Raw genomic sequence first — 20,448 nt, forward strand, 5'->3', positions numbered from 1 at the left:
AAAAAAAAAATTCATGGTGTTCAATTCTGAGTAGTGTGTGTGTATATATATACACACACACACATATATACACACACACACACACACACACACACATATATACACACACACACACACACACACATATATATACACACACACACACACACATATATACACACACACACACACACACACATATATATACACACACACACACACACACACATATATATACACACACACACACACACACACATATATATTCATTCATATTTCATTCATATGTTTTTACGTCAGACATGCTTGAACCCTCGTGCGCATGCGTGAGTTTTTCCACGCCTGTCGGTGACGTCATTCGCCTGTGAGCACTCCTTGTGGGAGGAGTTGTCCAGCCCCTCGTCGGAATTCCTTTGTCTGAGAAGTTGCTGAGAGACTGGCGCTTTGTTTGATCAAAATTTTTTCTAAACCTGTGAGACACATCGAAGTGGACATGGTTCGAAAAATTAAGCTGGTTTTCAGTGAAAATTTTAACGGCTGATGAGAGATTTTGAGGTGACACTGTCGCTTTAAGGACTTCCCACAGTGCGAGACGTCGCGCAGCGCTCTCAGGCGGCGTCATCAGCCTGTTTCAAGCTTAAAACCTCCACATTTCAGGCTATATTGATCCAGGACGTCGTGAGAGAACAGAGAAGTTTCAGAAGAAGTCGGTTTCAGCATTTTATCCGGATATTCCACTGTTAAAGGAGATTTTTTTAATGAAAGACATGCGGACGGGTCCGCGCGTCGGGACGCAGGAAAAACACCTCCGTGTTGATAACCATTTGTAAAATCCAGGCAGCTTTTGATGGCTTTCAGTGGAGTGAGTATATGAGAAATTGTTTAACAGCTGGACATGTTCCAACTTGTCCTTAAGGCTTCCAACAGAGGTGTTTTTCCTGTGGCGGAGCGTCGCGGCTGGACGACTCCTCCCACAAGGAGTGCTCACAGGCGAATGATGTCACCGACAGGCGTGGAAAAACTCACGCATGCGCACGAGGGTTCAAGCATGTCTGACATAAAAACATATGAATGAAATCCATATAGTTTTTGAAAAAAATAAAAAGGACCTATACTTTATGGACAGACCTCGTATACATACGCATACATACACACATATATATATATATACATATATATACACACACACACACACACATATAGTGCAGTAAATCTTTTGTGAAGCAATACCTGAATTAATGAAACTGAAACTGTACTTGTAATTGAAATATTTAAAAATAGATAAATAAACAAAAACAAAAGTCCAATCATCTCTCCTTGAAGATGCTGAGCCAGAATTACTTACGTTTTACTGAAATCCAACAAATAGGTTCATCGGAGAAGTGCTCCCGAAAATCATATATGGACAGGGGGATTCCAATGTTAGACTCCCCCCACCCCTGCAGCTGTTTGTTGATCGTTTAACAACACCTTTACACCACAACAGTGTAATTACTACAACAGTAATTAAATAAATTAAAACTTTCCAATCACAGTATCCAGAATTGCTAATACAATTAAATGCTCTTTAAAATTCTTAATCGGTATGAAATTTTATAACTGCACAAACAAGTGTGAAATGCACATCTTGAGAGCAGTGCGGTCATTGACACTCAGACAGATTTGCCGTCAGTCTTTTCATCTTGATTCATCTGTTACTGTTTTCCTGTGGTGCCCGCTTGTCTACCTTGCACAAGGACATTTGTGTCTCCCCATTGTTATCAACCCTCAGGTCTGAGAGTATCTACGTTTGCCAGGCAGAAGGAAAGCAACACCGTGCACTTAGGTCTGACCTTCTGCTGTCTAGCACAAACACTCTCCATCTAAAGATGATCAATAAATAGATGAAATTTGACCTATTTGATGAAATCTGACCTATATGGCAACCAACATGCAATGAGACTGATTTACTTCATTTGAAATGATAAACAACAATAACAATGTATTAAAAAATCTTTAAGGAACTCAACAAGACAACTTAAGAAAACACACAACGACCAAAAAGTTGAGGACGACACAAAAATGAGAAGAAAACAACCTAATAATGTATTTATGTAAATGTACATACATGGATAAAATGTTTGGTACCTGTTTATTTTTTTGTACACATTTTAATATATGGTCAGAAATAAATGTAAACAAGGTAATTTTGTTCAATCAAATCTATATTTTTTAAAATGTCCAAAGTCATTTGTCAACAAGAACAAAATAAAATGTTTTCATAAACAAAAATACTAACATAAAATGTATGCTGGACACAATTATTGGCAACCTTTTACAGCCAGTTTTCTTTTGTCATGTCAGGATGGATACATGAACATTTCCAATTCATTGAACGTGTGTTGGACTTCATTTACATCAATCTCTAAGAAATTCAAACGGTATGGTACTGTGCCGTAAATTTGCATGGAGGAAGCAGTTCTTAAAACCTGAGTGACCATGCAAGAAGGAGACTAGTGAGGGAAGCCACCAAGACACCTCTGAAGAAGTGATAGGCTTCTGTGGCTATCATGGGAGAAATTATGCATAGTGCACCTTTTGTTTGTTGCACCACCCCTTGCAGCCTCATAATGAAGTAGAGCAGAGAAGGATTTTCATACAACAGATCAAATCTAGGCTTGTATCTCTCATGTACCTTCTGGCAAACTGTAGCTGGAATTTCACATCTTTTTAAAGAAAATCCTTCCATGAAGCTGTATAACTGGTGATGCAAAACTCAAAATTTGCACTATGCACAATTTCTTCAGTCGCTGCCACAGAAGCCGTTAACTTCTTCTGGGTTGTCTGGGTGTCTTGGCGGCATTCCTCACTCATCTCCCTCCTCTTTGCACAGTACCTTAGTTTTTGAGAACTATTTAACCCACACAGATTTATCGTCCAAGACATAATCAGTGACTTGGAAATGTTTATGCATCTATCCCCTGACTTGTCAAAAGAGCTGGCTGTCAAAGTGATGATTTACTGTAAATTCATCAAAGGGCAATAACTGTGTCCACAATACATTTTATTTTATGATTTTTTTTTTCTTCCACTTAATGAAAGCATTTTTTTTTTTTTTTGTTCTTGTTGCCAAATAACTTTGGACATTTTAAAAAAATGTTTTGATGAAACAAAATTGCTTTGTTTGCATTTATTTCTGACCATATACAACCCCAGTTCCAATGAAGTTGGGACATTGTGTAAAATGTAAATAAAAACAAAATACAATGATTTGCAAATCCTCTTCAACTTATATTCAATTGAACACACCACAAAGACAATATATTTAATGTTCAAACTGATAGACTTTATTGTTTTTGTGCAAATATTTGCTAATTTTGAAATGGATGCCTGCAACACCTTTCAAAAAAAGCTGGGACAGTGGTATGTTTACCACTGTGTTACATCACCTTTCCTTCTAACAACACTCAATAAGCATTTGGGAACTGAGGACACTAATTGTTGAAGCTTTGTAGGTGGAATTCTTTCCCATTCTTGCTTGATGTACGACTTCAGTCATTCAACAGTCCGGGGTCTCCGTTGTCGTATTTTGTGCTTCATAATGCGCCACACATTTTCAATGGGCGACAGGTCTGGTCTGCAGGCAGGCCAGTCTAGTACCCGCACTCTTTTACTGCGAAGCCACGCTGTTGTAACACGTGCAGAATGTGGCTTGCCATTGTCTTGCTGAAATAAACAGGGACGTCCCTGAAAAAGACGTTGCTTGGATGGCAGCATGAGTTGCTCCAAAACCTGGATGTACCATTCAGCATTGATGGTGCCATCACAGATGTGTAAGTTGCCCATGCCATGGGCACTAACACACCCCCATAACATCTCAGACGCTGGCTTTTGAACTTTGCGCTGGTAACAATCTGGATGGTCTTTGTTCCTCTTTTGTCCAGAGGACACGACATCCATGATTTCCAAAAACAATTTGAAATGTGGACTCATCAGACCACAGCACACTTTTCCACTTTGCGTCTGTCCATTTCAAATGGGCTCAGGCCCAGAGAAGGCAGCGGCATTTCTGGATGTTGTTGATGTATGGCTTTCACTTTGCATAGTAGAAGTTTAACTTGCACTTGTAGATGTAGTGACGAACTGTGTTAAGTGACAATGGTTTTCTGACGTGTTCCTGAGCCCACGTGGTAAGATCCTTTACACAATGATGTCGGTTTTTAATGCAGTGCCGCCTGAGGGATTGAAGGTCAAAGACATTCATTGTTGGTTTTCGGCCTTGCCGTTTACGTGTAGAAAGTTCTCCAGATACTCTGAATGTTCTGATTATATTATGGACTGTAGATGATGGAATCCCTAAATTCCTTGCAATTGAATGTTGAGAAACATTGTTCTTAAACTGTTGGACTATTTTTTCACGTAGTTGTTCACAAAATGGTGATCCTCACTCCATCCTTGCACAAGAGTATAGAGCCTTTTGAGGATGCTCCTTTTATACCCAATCATGACACTCACCTGTTTCCAATTAACCTGTTCACCTGTGGTATGTTCCAAACAGGTGTTCTTTGAGCATTCATCAATTTTCCCAGTCTTTTGTTGCCCCTGTCCCAGCTTTTTTGAAATGTGTTGCAGGCATCCATTTCAAAATGAGCAAATATTTGCACAACAACAAAAAAGTTTAGCAGTTTGAACATTAAATATCTTGTCTTTGCGGTGTATTCAATTGAATATAGGTTGAAGAGGATTTGCAAATCATTGTATTCTGTTTTTATTTACATTTCACAAAATCCCAACTTCATTGGAATTGGGGTTGTATTAAAATACATACATAAAATATAGGAGGACCAACAATTTTGTCCATGTGTGAATTTGAGTATAGTTGCTCATTCTATACAATATGTGTGCAAGGCTGAATGAAACAGCTAATCCAACACCCCCCTTTTCCATTCCATTCCATGGCAGGGGCTAAAAAAAGAGAAACAAAGAAAGCAGCAAAGACTCACAAGGTCCCAGTCGACATTTCGGAAGAATGGATGGCCCATGATGTCAGCAAAGCCCGTCTGAGGGTGACAGCCGAGACGTTCCTTGGGATCCTGTAAGAGTGTGACGACAAAAATAGATCAAAGTAGGCTGAGAGACCGGAAAAACAACAGTAAAATGACGGACAAGACAGACAACAGGAAGGGGAAGAAAAGTGTAAAAAGGGCAGCATTTAAAAATAAATGTAGAGAGATGGGGAAAGGAGGATGACAGAGAGGTGAATAAACACAAGACACAAAGATGGGATGTCAACTAAATCCATGGCCACAATAATATAAAGGGCGAACAGGAGCCAACAACGTTTAAGATGTGTTTAGGCCAGGGATCTAGCTAGAATCATTATAGTGCCTGGTAAATGACGTGATCACGGTTCATAGGCGGGAGTGCAGGGGTTCACAGGCGGGAGTGCAGGGGCCTCCGGCGGGAGTCAAGGGGGCAAAGCCCCCTGAAGCTATAGGGTTTTATACCCCTAAAATGTTATTGGCAAGCCCTATTTTAACCAATTTTGAGTGGTTTTAGATGCATTAAAAAACAAGAATAATAGAACAACAAAAAAAAGACATTTATGTTGTAATATTTGTAAAATCAAGGTTCTTTGAAAATGTTTCTGTCAAAGTTTAAGTTAATAAAATAAATAACGTTGAAAAGGTTAAAAACACATTAATATTTGATGGGCATATAGCATTTGCTCTATTCTTCTTCTTTAATCCAGTGAAGCAGGCAGAGTTTTTCTTTCATGACAGTTTTTTCCCCAACATTTTGAGTGGGATAGCATTACTAAAAAAAAGAAAAAACAATATAACCACTAATTGTCTTGTCTGAACAAGAGCTGAATGAGGCTCCTCTCCCTCTCTCCCTCCTCCTCCTCCTCCTCTTCTCCATCTCTCTCTCTCTCTCTCATGTGCGCTCTCTCCTGCACCCCACCCCCCCTTCTCGCTCTCACCCTTCCTCTGAGCTTCCTGGAAATGGGAGCCTTTAAACTGTAAAATAAACCTTAAACTTCTGAATGTGTCAACATCTACCGACACTGACACACTGGATTTTAATGAAACGTTTTAATGGAGTTTTTTTCCCCTTTAAATCAGAGCGGATTGCGACACAGTGTTGCCATTCTGATCTGTTTTAAGTGCTGAAAGCAGCTGACTGCTGAGTTCTCTGCCGTATGTGGTGGAGATATGAAGAAAATAATATATTCTTTATTTCTTTAATTATTTGGTTGAAATTTGCAAAATAAAACAAACGTACGACACTAAAAGCTTAAAATACAATTGTATTGGTACATTTTTCAGCAACATTTCAGTTCATTTTTTGGAAAATCCATGCTGAGCGGGAGAGGAAATTTGAACCCAAGAGCCGGGAGGAAATTTGCAGTGCGGGGCGGTATTGCCAGCGCCGCCCACCGTAGCTAGAACCCTGGTTTAGGCTCCTCTGATGCCTACTTACCTTGTTGAGGAATCCTTTGAGGACACTGGCGGCTTTGACTGACAACGAACGGGGGATTCTTATCTGTTTTTCCAATATTACTGCAGAAGGTGAAACAGGAAAAGGGGCAAGGGACGTACAGAAGGAGGAGAGTGTGAGAAATTATCTTCAAGCTCACACAATACTGAAGCTGCTGCACTTGAGAGTTCAATATTTTGGTTAAAACTGTGGTGAATACATGCACAACAAACATTCAAAAGCCGTCCACCCAACATATGCAGGGCAGTTACAAGAACTCTACTGTGAAAGCATTTTTTAGAAAGAAAAAAGGCACAACAAAAGGTTAACACATTCCCCATCACAGATGGCTCATACTCAGCATGGAGATGTTTGGCCTTCAGTGCACGATAAAGAAGCTTCATACTGCTGTGTTTTTGTTTTCAATTTTCATCCTTTGTGGATTGGTACCTTGGAAGAGGTAGTCTTCTGTGTTTTGGTCTGGGTTGTCAGAGCTCCCAACAATGTCAAAGGGTGACCGGCCTGCCATCATCTCAAACATCAGGACCCCCAGGGCCCACCAGTCCACACTGAACCCTGACACACAAACATCATATGTGACATATACTTTAAAAAGATATATAACTCACAGCAAAGCTGTAAAAAAGAAAAACAAAAAACAAAAACACAATCCAAATAAATCTGAGAGAAATCTTGAATCAATAATTCAAAATACATACATGGAACAGGTTTTTTTTTTTTTTTTTTGCAGACACAAGCCTACTTAACTTCACATTTATGCACACTTATAAAGCATGTGATCAGTTTAAAAGTTGTCATAGCAACAAGTCCTACTATTACGAGATTGTAACTTTTTTCAGCATTTAATCATCTATAACAAACTTTACCACTCACCACAGCTAACCCCTGTAATTAATATTTACTGTTTTATGAACAAGTAGATTTAGAGTGATTGTGACTATTCTGCATTATGCAGAAAAATCACAAAGCTGTAGTAAGCAAAACACTATTGTTACCCAAATTAAATCAGGCTAAATGTAATTTTTTTGAGATTGACAAAATCATTTCTTTTTATAATTGCACATGAATAAGCAAATTTGGCTTTCTGTCTGTTAACCAATAAAATGGTTCAACCACTGACTGCTGATCATCTTAATAATTACCATACCTCATCTGCATAAAAATATCCCAGTGTTACAGCTGTATAAATACATTTTACACCACCACCCATCTGTTTCACTTGCGTTGCACTGTAATGTACATGACTACACAATGGTACAACATATGAAATTCTTCATGAGCAGTTTCCTAGATTGTGTAAGAATTAAAAATAAAAGTGTACTTGCAAAGTACACTTAATCTTTAAAATGGCACAGAAAAATTTAGTCCCAAAGATTATGAGTGACAACACTGGTAAGATGCTTTGCTTAGTTGCTATGGCAGTGTAACTAAGGAGCGCTGTTTATTATTAACTATATTTAATAATTATATTTATACACTCAGCCAGAAACTGATGGATTGCCTACTTCTGGTAGGGAATGCGGTCTTCTCCCAAGTGAAGGAGTTCAAGTACCTCGGTTCACGACTGAGGGGACAATGGAGTGTGAGACTGGCACAGCAGGGGTGGTGTTGCATTCGCTCTACTGTACTGTTGTGACAAAAAAGGGAGCTTAGCCAAAAGGCAAAGCTCTTGATCTACTGGTAAATCTTTGTTCCTACTCTCACCTATGGTCATGAGGGTTGGGTCATGCCAGAAACAACTAGATTGTGGGTACAAGCGGCTGACATGGGCTTCCTTAGGAGGGTGGCTGGCGTCTCCCTTAAGCCGCGTTCAGACCAGACGTGACGTGACCAACGGCGGCGACAGGTTGCCATGTAATCCCTATGGAAGGACGCATTGTGGCGCCACAAAAGTTCAAGCCACGCAATGTGACGCGAACGAAGCGATTTTGAGTGATTGGTACGTTTATGGCGTGGTATCATGTCGCGTCACCCTCCTCCCCAAGCTGAAAAATCTGAACTTTTTCGTCTTGTCGCGCTGCGATGACCAATCAGTGACGTTGAGATGTCTGGAGTTTGACTGAGTTGGATGTGAACATGTCCTGTCTCTATTAGCCAGCCTGTGAGCAGGACTTATATCCTTTAATCCTTTATTTCACAATTATGACAGTTTCTGGGGAAGAGCGAGCAGCAGCCCCGCAGCAGCGGACAGTTTTTTTCCATTTCACGTGCGCGCGCGAGTGAATCGTCCGTGAAGAGTATTTTATTTATTAATTACACAGATGTATAATAAAACAATGGGTGACTGGTTTATAAACACAATTATGACAGAGAGCAAGCAGCAGCACCGCAGCAGCGGACAGTTTTTTTTTTTTTTTTTTTTACTGTTTACATGTGTGCGCGTGAACGGGACAGGAGGTCCTCAAACTGGGTCCTGCAGAGGCAGAAGGACCGCTGAAAGCGGCCATCATCCAGACGCAGCTCCTGCAGCAAATAATGATACTCCCCGAATTGGGAACGTCTCATGAGGAAGTTGTGAACCCAGGGACGGCGCTGCTGGCGATGTTCGGCAGCTTTCCACAACAATTAAGAGCACAGCAACTCGCTCCGTGTGATCAAGGTCCGCCATGTTAACTTGACTGACAACTGGAGCCGGTGAGCGGAATGGAAGCTCCTCCTATTTGATGACGCACTGGGGCGAATTTTCGCAGTGAAAGCAGAGCGACACACCGGGCGATGGTGGCTCGTCCGTCGCCATTGCATGTGCTTGCAAATCTTCAAAACTCTCAACAGTTAGCTCAAAACCAAAGGACAGTGGGGTGGCAGTAAGGAGTTTAACACACAGCGATGCACAAACATAAAATTATAGCATCTGCTACCCTGACCTGACAATATACCGTATACTGGGGACAGCTACTTTAATAGTCAATATGAGAATTAAGGTAGATAAGGTAAATACTTACGCATCCATTCAGAAACTGAGTAGTATCACAAATATTTCCAACCCACCACAATGTAGAAGTAAGACCTATATAGACGCTGAGGCCCATTAGTGCCGGTGCTTATCTCTGGATTCCCTAGTGTCAAGCAGATGGGTCTACAACTCCCCCTGAATGGGATGCCGGTCAGACACAGGTTACTTTCCCAGCCGAAGCTGATACCCATTTGCAGTTGGGTGGACTGAGACAATGTAGATTAAGTGTCTTGACAAAGGACATAGACAGGTATTGTCAGTGGGATTTGAACCTATGTCTACATATTGACAAGCCAGATCATTATGCACTCAGCTACCTATGTTATAGTGTGTAACACCACCACCACCACACTAGTGGCCTGTCCAGGGTGCACCCTGCATCTTGCCCAATGAATGTTGGGACAGGCTTTAATTGGAATAAGTAGGTAAAGGAACTTGCATGGCATGATTTGTCACTTTATAAATAAAATGAAATCACTGTAGATATTTTGGTATTGTAAATCTCACCATAATCCTCTCCTCTGAGAATTTCGGGGGCGATGTAGTTGGGTGTACCACAGAATGTGCTTGTTGTGTCACCTGGTCTCAAGCCCTCCTGGTGGGGTCAGAGGCAGAATCAGTATATTAGAATTTTCTCACAGGATTTTGACTGTAGTCACTTGTAACATAGCATATCATTTAACTATAGCTTTATTACAGCTGGAGATGAGAGATTTATACCTTGCACATGCCATAATCTGTAAGCTTGATGTGTCCTTCAGAATCCAGTAGCACATTGTCTAATTTGAGATCTCTATAGATGATTCCCCGTTCATGAAGGTAGTTTAGTGCCAAACTGATTTCTGCTGAGTAAAATCTGGTGGGAAGTGAACAAGCCTTTCAATGAGATATGACAGCCATCAAGACTAATCTGAATTTCAACTCAATACTACCTGGCGTGTTCTTCTGGGAGTTTCCTTTGTCTCTGCATGTGAAACATAAGATCTCCACCATTCACATATTCGATTACAAAGAAAAGTCTGTAAAATAATAATAATAAAAACAAATTATCATCTAGTTTGACAATATCACTATATTAAAGCCATAAACCTTAGATGCTTTAAGATGTTTTGGATTTGTGCTGCAACAATTAAATGTTCATTTTTCTTTTAAGTATGACTACAATCTTTTTATAAGTTGTCACAACATTTTATATGCCCACCCATCCCTTAACCAACAGAGCTGCACTGCAGTAACAACTAACCTCTCATTTAGTTATAAACTGACAGATGACCTACTTTATCATTGAGGTATTGGGGTTGCACCGAACTATGATTTTATCAACCTGAAGATGCAAGAGATGGGTGAGGGGACAGAGTGTACAAGACATAAAATATAATGCTAAAATGCACAACTGCAAAAGCTCATATCTGTTTTTCAAACAGCCTTATCCGATTATTTGATTTCTTCCCAGGGTCGCCACAGCGGATCAATTAGGGACCAGCATATTGATTTGGCACACTTTCCCCTCCCCTTTCTTGCACTTTTTGATACAACCCAAGATCTACAAGCAGAGGGAATCTTCAGTCATGTGCATGTTTTTGATGGAGGGAAACTGGTGTATGCAGAGGATACCCATGGAGAGACTATGCAAACTCCAGACAGAAAGAAACCGGGCACTGAACCCAGGACCTTCTGACTGTATTTTTACCTGACTGTCTGATAAACAGTGAAAATAGATAGACACACGATTGTATGAATAACCGATAGCTGCAGAATTAGATAAGAAATTTTGAAAAGTAAAAATGAAAAACACCTATGAATTGAATGACATTAAGTGGAATCTTAAAAGAGCTGTATTATTTATACTATATAATGCCTGAATAGATCCATGTCATTTGTTTGGTGGTTTGTGGGTTATGTGTTATGGATCATTCGTACCATTTGCCTTTGTGTTCCATTTACTTGGCAATTTTGGTTACGTTTACTGTGCAATTTTGGTGCTATACGTTTTGTGCTATTGCACGCCGTGACCATCACCTGCTCACACTAGTGGTGACGGCGCTTATCTTAAAAACAAAAATGTCGGTGTTTGTTTTGGTGACAGATGACGATTTATACAAGCTAATAGATGGTCCAGTACGCTGTAAGCCGTCTGGAGGCATTTGCAGTATTCTCTGGGACGCCTCTAGCTGAAACACAAACGTTCCCAGATGAAGAGCTCAACAAATTTCTGTTGCGATTTTACGCTGGACCGAGGAAAGCAGACGGCAGTCTATACATGAAGTCAATGCACGGCATCAGCTACAGGTGACATCATCAAGATTGTTTTTGAACTATCTGAACGGTTTTGCAAGTTGACTGAGAACAATTCTGAATTCTAGACTGCTATTTAAAGTTCGTGTTTGACTATTTGGAATCTCTTGATCTCAAAGGACCAGTGACGCATACCAAAATGTAAGTCCCCTATGTCTTGTTTATAAATTAGTAAACTATCAAATGGCAAGGATCTATTTTAGGTGTTATATAAAACAAATAATGAATGTTTATGAGTGCAATGGAAAGAATATTTCATGAGGTGAAAGATATTAAAACATCATCATGAAAATATCAAAGGTTGAGTGTCTGTGTTCCCATTCTTAGCAAATTTAGTGTGAACTACAGCTGCAGAATTACTGAAAGCGAAGCATATTAGCGCACATAGAGATTGCTATGTCTGGGAAAGACAGATATCAAAGTTTATGTTTGTGACGAGGATCAAAACCACTTGTTATAATCATCGTTTTTTGACCAATTTCAGATATTTTTCTGTGAAATGATGAACCGGTAATATGTTTTAAAAGCTTATAAGGCACCGCAGTCTCGTTTGAACCCTGTGTGATATTGCAGGAATTGACCACTTATGGGGACAGCTGGTCCCGTTGTGCAATATATACACACCACCACTTCACATGGAAAAATGGTATACTGTTTTGGTTTTGGTGAAATCACCGAAGCAGATGCGAAAAGTGTTTGGTTTTTTTTCGGTTCCCAGTGGAGAAGGAAAGACGAGACGAATGAGAGACGTCGTATTGGTAAGTGTTAGCCTACACAGCTAACCAGAATAGCTGCTTTCTCTCGCTTGCAAAACTGCCTCGACATGTTTGCGCTCCAGGTCATAAACCAACCACTACATCGTTACTTTTTCTTTGCATTTTCACTTTGTTTGCGTGTAATTTGCACAAAAACTCAGAGAAAATGCCATGTTTTTTCTACAGAAGGAGAGAAATTATGTCATATGCGTCATATTTTACTCCTTTAGTGCCCGCCCTCAAACGAGACTGTGGTGACCAATAAGAACCGTTTTTTGAAGTTGCTATTGTTGATTTACATAAATGCTACCGTTTATGGGAAACAAGAACACCCATGTTTGTTTACACAGATCGCAACAACTGCTTGAGCAAGATTTTGCAACATAGCTTTGTATTCAGTCAAATAAATTAATAATATATTGTAGAGGTTTACCAGCACACCCTGTCCTTCTCCCCTGCCCATTTTTCTTTGTTAATCTTCATGGGGTCTGGTAGTGTTTCCCCGTCATTGGTCCTAAGTAGTGATTCATAATCTGCCTGGGTTTTTTTGGACAACTTGTTCAGAATCCAGCAAAACTGCTATGTTCATTTCTTGACCGCTTGTGCCACCAACTCTGTCATCGCCGACCACTGTCCATCAGCGAAAATCATCCAAACTCATCCCTGTATCATCCATTTCTATGCATTTCGTCTGTCCTGTCCAAAATCGTGTCCTAAATCAAGTTTTCCATCACTTTTTGCGTTGATCTTTCTATCAAAACATCGGTGGCTTATCACTTCCCGGTCAAATTTATCATGAATGACCTTTGGGTGTACCCATGACTCATTGTGCATGCTGAAATACACTTAACAAATGCTTTAAGCCTCTGCGATTATATGAGGCAACTGGAACAGCTGTTTCAATACAAATATTTCCCAGAGGGAGGATAATTATGTTAGAGGCAAAAAATCAGACTTTTGAATTTTGTCCAGGTAACTATTACCTGGACAAAATTCAAACGTCTATTTTTTTTTCCTCAAAAATATGGTGTAAGTCAAGATGAAGACTTCATTTTTGTGGACTCCTGAGTGTCAGCAAAATCATCGCACCTGCTTTCTGTCTGGAAACACGAATGGAGACCCACCAGGAAGGGATGATTAGAGGCCTGCTCAAAAACATGCTTTTCTGTTTGGACCCAGTCAATGTCCTGAAAGAAGAAGCAGAAAAAAAAAAACCCACAGCTTGTGACTCGCTCATGTCCAACTGACAGAAATTGCAGAAAATGTCTGACCGATTAGAAATGCACGATGGCATCTATCAACAGTGAGATAATAATATGCGTGGTTGCTGCATGTACTGAAAGGGCAACAACAGTAAAATACGTTATTGACAGAGGCACTTGTCAATTTGTCAATCATGATAAGTGTGTCTAATCAAGACTAATGACTCTTACTGCCACTAACAGTGCCGCTTCATGAGTACGCTGGGATCAATTCTTGATGACATGATGACTTATCTGTCTGTTCTTAGAAAGACTACCACATCAGAGGTCTGTCCAGCTAACACAACCAAGAGTGTTTAGACAACATGTAAACTAATGAATAATAGTGTCTCCAAAGTGTATTAAATCCACTATTTAAACAAGTTCAAACTTAACAGATTCAAGGTGTAGCAGCTCACTACATAGATTTAAAGAAACAACTGGGAATTTATAAAACTACTTTAATTAACACACAACTTGACCTCTGTTAAACTAGTGTTTTTTTGGTCATTCTGCAGAATCAACAGAAGCCCTGATTTCAACACTTCAGGATCTGATTGAGAAATCTGAGTGTCTGGTTTATGATGGTCCTGAATCAAGAGCCAGGCTTTCGATGACTTCCTGGACTCGGCCATTAGAAGTATATCTGTATGAGGTGAAAGTGTCAAACTTGTAGAGACATTCCCTTATTTCAGCAGTGACATTCATGTCTCTGGGTCCTCTGCCTTTCACATCCAGAAAAGCCTGGAAAGAGCTTATGGAGTCATGAGGTCACTGAGCACAGGTGTTTGGCGATGCCGATACCTTGACATGAGAACAAAAATCCAAGTCTCCAGTGCCCTTGTGTTTTCTGCCTTACGATATGGTTGGGAGACATGGATGCTAACAAGTGACCTATTTTTGCTAGTTCATCTCTTTGGAGGATCCTTGGGTACTGCTGGAATTTTTGGTGACAAATGTAAAGTTATTTAAGGAGACTCAGATTACGCATACTATTTGCATTATGATGGAACAGCATCCACAACATTTTGACCATGTGTTGTGTTCCTCTGGACGTGATCCAGCATGCTGGTGGCTCAGAGCAGAGGACTCCAGCAAATATCTATGTTTCAGCAAACTGCAAAAAATACAGAAATGGTTACTAGGGGCACCCTAAACCTAGGGATGGATCTGTAAGAAGTCTGCTTGGGCTGCTGTCTTTGATGACCCAAGGCAGTTCTGTAGTGTGGTGAACACAGAAATTCGCAGCACTGGTGCATGCTCCCAGACCTGTCCTCACTTTTCTACCCAAGCAGAACCCTTTACCTCGTCATCATTGACTAACTCCTTCTTCACAACTTTCATGGCGTAGATGCGCTCTGTCTTTTTCAGTTGCACCAACAGCACTTTGGCATAGCTGCCCCGACCGATCACCCTCAGCAAATCAAAGTCGGCCAGCCCCAGGCTGGATGGTGACTTCCCTGCGTCTCTACTGCTCCTTGCCTACAAGGAGTGGGGGTTAAGGAGATAGAAATCAGCATTATGTAAACAATAACAAACTTTGTGTCACAATGGACGTCACATCTGTCAACTTTTATAGTGTATTTTTCAGCAATATATCAATAGCTTGCTAAAGACGTGATTTGGTCTATGCAATCAGACAATTCCCTTTGGATGACCAAAAAATAACGTTTAAACTCCTTTCAGCACAACGTTTTGCAAATAAATCATAGCGATGAATATTTTTTCTACATTAAGAATATTTCATTGCTTCTACATGATTAAGTGTTTGCTATATTACGGGATCTTTTTTTTTTTTTTTTACATTGCCACCAAAGTCACCACTTTCTCACCCATCACTTTCCTTATCAATGTACTGTAATTCATTTTGTACTAAAGCATTTATTTCTGATCTAACACCCCCCCCCCCCCCCCCAAAAAAAAAAAATCATAAGAGTGATACATGGAATAGCAGATAAAACCATAGAGCCTTCTCTCTTATCTCTATCCATCTCATGTCCAACCCCATCAGTTTTTTATCCATCTTCACCTGCTCCATCCAACAGCGCCCAATCTTAAACTGCATCTCCAGCCATTAATTATGCTCCAACGGTGAGAGCTGTGATAAAAGGTTACTTTATTAGCTCTGCCTAAAGAAATCAATAGCTGCCCCTTTGAAAGACTGCTTATATCCAGCTTGTCACTATATCAGATATACAGCAGGTGTAAGAAGGCTCAGTCTAATGTAACCAGTGGGGGGAAAAAATCTCTTCCTCATTAGAACTGATCTCCTTCATTATCTCTTTCCTACACAAGCAGAGAATATCTTTACCACATTTATACAAACAACTCTGCAAAACCGTCAGACTGCGAGTCTCACATCAACAGCATCTATGAGGAAATTCTCACCTCTTTCTCTTCTCCATCATAAGTCAAGCTTTCTCTGGAGTCTTTACTCTGAGAGCCTGAGAGGAAGCGAGATAAGAATGTGACATACGGTGACAGACAAAAAGGCAGGGAGGCAAAAGATGAGAGTGGAAGGAAACAACGTAGGTGAGATTTTCACTCTTCACAGCTAAAGAAAGCTCAACTGTAAGTTATATGATTGGTGAAAAAAAAAAATTAAAACAAATTTCATCCACTGTCTTTACAGCATTACAGCGCTGCAATTAATTATCATCATTATCTGTCAATCATTTTACTAGTTGTTTGGGCCATAAAATGCCAGAAAACGGTTAAAAATGTCAATGTTTTTTGAAGTCCAAGATGATGTTCTTGCATGTATTGATTTGTCCACTGAGTCCCTGTCAGAGCAAAGAAAAATTCAGAAGCTGAACTAGAGAATTTGAACATTAAAAAAAGTCAAAAGGATTACTCGATCAAAATAGCTGCTGATTAATTTAATAGTTGATAATCAATTAATTGTTGCAGCTCTACAATATTATAACAGTTAACATTAAATACTAAACATTTACCATTTTAATTATACTGGAGCTCTTCTTTGGAGACATACAGAAGGTTATGGACTGTAGAACAAAATTCCCTTCTTAAATAATTAGAAATCTAATTTAGGCCTGTGACTTTCACAGTCTTCATTAACACAAACAACTCTAAGCTTCCTCACTCCAGACTCTCACTCAGCCACCTGACTGGACTTACTGTACGTCTGGTGCTCCAGATAAAACCCAAAAGCAGCTGACCTACTTGTGGTTTAGTGCCCACAGTTCCACTGAAGCCAACAATTTCTTGACATTGACTAGTTTATTTTTACGCTGCTTTCCGAAGAATATATGTTCACTCACGTAGCACAAATCAACAAGACTTGACATACAAGGTGTTTTCTCTCTTTTGTCCAGATCAACTGCGCTGAGCTACAGTCATGAAAACAGCTGCAACATTGCTTAAAAGCTGCTGGTAATAAGTCCAATTCTGAATTCCTTTTCATATGCCCATTTCATTCAATATATGCAAAATGCCTTGAGATGTGAAAGTAAAATCTGCACTAACAGACTGATGATTATTTTTCCATGTCTTTTTGCTCATTTAAGTCAGTGGTCTCCAAACTATTCCAGAAAGGGCCGAGAGGGTGCAGATTTTCTTTGCAGCCACTGACTTCAGCAAGTGATTTCACTGATTAACATAACTTGGAGCAGGTGGGATGAGTTCATCAGTGAAATCACCTGCTGGAGTCAGTGGCTGCAAAGAAAACCTGCACCCTCTCGGCCCTTTCTGGAATAGTTTGGAGACCACTGATTTAAGTAGTTCTGAAATTAATTTTTCCACTTTGCACACTGAGATAGGAGATAGGTTGTAAATTTTTTTTATTCTGACCATGTAGCCTCCGACTGCATGTGTATGTACGTTACCTGACTGTTCACTTGGGTCTAACGGAGTAGATGTTGGACCAGGCATTATTGGTTCCTAGAACACATGATGTATGATTAATAATAAGCAGCACAACTTGGCTGCACAAAGAAAAATGTTCTACAGAGAGAGAATTTTAAAAAAATGACAAAAAGGCACACTACGAGAGAGTGGGAACACAAAAAACAACTGGAATTAAACTATCGGGGACATTGTAGATACATTAGCAGGTCGTGATGGCCTTGTGTTTCAAGGCTCAGATGTTGTGAAAGGACATATCTACTTCTGTTCCATTCAGTTCTTCAAGGGCGTTTTAACACACAAAAGTCTGGAACAAGATCAAAAGTAAGATTCACGTTTGTATACTTTTGGTGAGGTTAACCTTGTATCCCACTGCAATCTTGCGTCCACATTAAAGAACCTTCCATGACATACTTATGTCACGTCATCATCGTCCTCTATGTAGGCTGCATCTCGGTATACTTGACATCGAGTGGTTTCCACACGTGTGCATCTGAAATTAGCTTGTTTTTAATTTGACTGGAGAAAATTTTTTATATGTGTCTTTTCAAGTTGACTTTGGCGTCATCTTCTGACCAAATCCCACTTAAAAACTTTGTCTTCTCTTCTCCCCGTGGGCTCACACAGTTCATTTTTACTGCTTTCATTTATTTCTTCCTCTGTTCAGTGGGTGAGGATAAGACGCTTCAACTTCTTGTAATGTGAGCACATCGTCCTCTCGTTGGTCGAAAGTATTATGTTTATGTTCGTGTCATAGTGGCAGTTTTGGGAGTTAAATTACATAGACTGCATTTATTTATTTATTTATTTGCTTTTCTATCTGAATCAGAAGCTAAAAGCACTTTACATTGATGCCTCGCATTTCACCCATTCACAAACACACACACACACACACACACACACCAATGACATGGTGCTGCCACACAAAGTGCTTAACTACACACCGAGAGCAACTGGAAAAAAACAGCAAAAAACAGAGGAAAGAGAAGTTGAGATGGCTTGTTTTCACAGCCAAGCATATTGTGACCGGCTAAACTTGCCCTGCACATGACGTGTGACGTCACTTGCAAAGCCTCTATAGCCCCATCTGGTTGTTTTAGGGTTCTACCTCATATTCACCAAGACACTGCAGCAGGAACAGTGTACAATTACTTTACATCACCAAGGTAATGAACGTGTGCTGATTACATTCCTCACCTGGATCATCTGTCTGCCACATTCCACTGTGACCAGTTTATGGCACTTCTTGTGCACCAGCAGTTTACAGTTGATGCATTTGTAACCTTGTCTCCCCAAACCCCAGATACGGTCTGTACAGATGGCACAGTGGGCCCGCTGCTCAAGATGGTGGACAGAAAAAAAAAAAAAAAAAAATGCACTTAATGATTTAACAAAACACCACAGCGCAACAGCTACAGCAGCTTCCTGCTTCCTTAGAATCCGATTATAGAGGGGGTGCCTCATTATTCTTTAAATACAGTCATTCATCCATTCAATTACTACACTCTACAACAAGAGAGCAAATATGATTTGAAACACACAATATGAAATACATAAAACACATAATCATGAAAGATCCTGGTAATACAACATTGTGCTGACAGTTTAATCTTACTCTGTTAAAACGTTTGGCCTGAAAGGCGTGACCGCAAGCATAGTAAAGTTTCCTCCAGCGCCGTGCGCCACGCCGATATATCGACTCTGTGGAAAGACGAAAAGAAAAGTCAGCTCTATTTTTCATTATTATTGCACACACACACACAAAAAAACAAGAATTAACAAAATACACTCCCTCACAATAATAAAGAAAGCAACAAAGTGCTGAATCGTCACCAAAATATTAACCAAGGCTATCACCACATTTCATAAAAACTGGCTCTGTGAGTTACCAGGCAGCTACCAGATTTTGATAACAGAAATGAAACATAAACAAGACCAAAACAGGGGTGGCTGGGAATCTATGGAGCATAACAAGAAAATAATAATAATAGTAGTAATAACTTTTAAAAACCGGTTTACTTTTTTCCGAGTGGTGTGCCTGCTCAGGAGGAATTAACGTGGCCAGGTTGGAGCTGCATCGGGCAATCAGATAAGGAGCATCAAGTTGTGCCAGGCACTTCATCTCACACAAGGGTGTTCCGTTTTATTTTAAAGATATTAATCCAACACTGAACATCCTGTTTTTATTCAGGTCCACAGGCACTCACATTCCTCACTTTCATTCAATATTCTTTAATAAAAGGGAAAACCAAGTTGGATTTTTGATGACAGAAAAATTCTCAGACCCGTGACTGGGGAAAAAAAAAAGTGATCAGATCTGAAGAGTGAGTCTTGGGAAATGTTGCACCCCTCATCACTGGTAAATGCAGATACTTATTTATAAACTGGGCATTGACAGTCATTAACAGTCATCAGCCAATTCGGTACTTTAACGTTTCCCATAATCCCCCTGGCGGTCCCCTGTGCTTCACAGAATGCACCGCGGCTCCAGCAGAGTTCCGGCGTATTACAGTAAACACTGGCTAGCGAGGTGTGGATGCCGCTGACTTAGTGAGTTCACAGGCGATTATGATGATGACACGTTCTCCCAAATGAGAGGGTTATCTAGAGGAGGTGTAGCACCTGTGATGGATTTCTGTCATGCCCCAATGTCCTGTTGTCCATACTTCACAAAGGTTTGTTTACATTGTGCCCCAAACTGGAACTCTGCTAAAACTGACCTCTCGCATGAGTCACAGACTGCGAGCCGGCGCAAGATTCACAACTGCGAAACAGCGAATGTGTCCATTTACATGCCCCCCACCCATTGCACATGGTATAAAATTTGTTCATGTTTCCCAACTGCAAATTTTTAAGAGAAAAGGAGGAGGAAACAAAAAAG

The 20,448-nt window shown here is 40.2% G+C and overlaps 1 protein-coding gene across 1 annotated transcript in view; it reads right to left on the reverse strand.

Moving 5' to 3' along the window:
• The window catches only part of prkci (protein kinase C, iota), a 91,934-nt gene that overhangs the window by 13,723 nt on the left and 57,763 nt on the right, over positions 1–20,448 (reverse strand). Inside the window, exons 5-16 of the mRNA XM_034182907.1 lie at positions 19,183–19,268; positions 18,765–18,902; positions 17,549–17,603; positions 16,092–16,147; positions 15,009–15,185; positions 13,552–13,649; positions 10,345–10,431; positions 10,133–10,268; positions 9,920–10,007; positions 6,889–7,014; positions 6,442–6,521; positions 4,962–5,051 (exon numbers count right to left, since the gene is read on the reverse strand). Coding sequence (XP_034038798.1) covers positions 4,962–5,051; positions 6,442–6,521; positions 6,889–7,014; positions 9,920–10,007; positions 10,133–10,268; positions 10,345–10,431; positions 13,552–13,649; positions 15,009–15,185; positions 16,092–16,147; positions 17,549–17,603; positions 18,765–18,902; positions 19,183–19,268 — 1,217 coding nt within the window. The remainder of the gene's footprint in view (positions 1–4,961; positions 5,052–6,441; positions 6,522–6,888; positions 7,015–9,919; positions 10,008–10,132; positions 10,269–10,344; positions 10,432–13,551; positions 13,650–15,008; positions 15,186–16,091; positions 16,148–17,548; positions 17,604–18,764; positions 18,903–19,182; positions 19,269–20,448) is intronic.

This window comes from Thalassophryne amazonica, chromosome 12 (assembly GCF_902500255.1).
Source record: "Thalassophryne amazonica chromosome 12, fThaAma1.1, whole genome shotgun sequence".
NCBI classification, from domain to species: Eukaryota; Metazoa; Chordata; class Actinopteri; order Batrachoidiformes; family Batrachoididae; genus Thalassophryne; species Thalassophryne amazonica.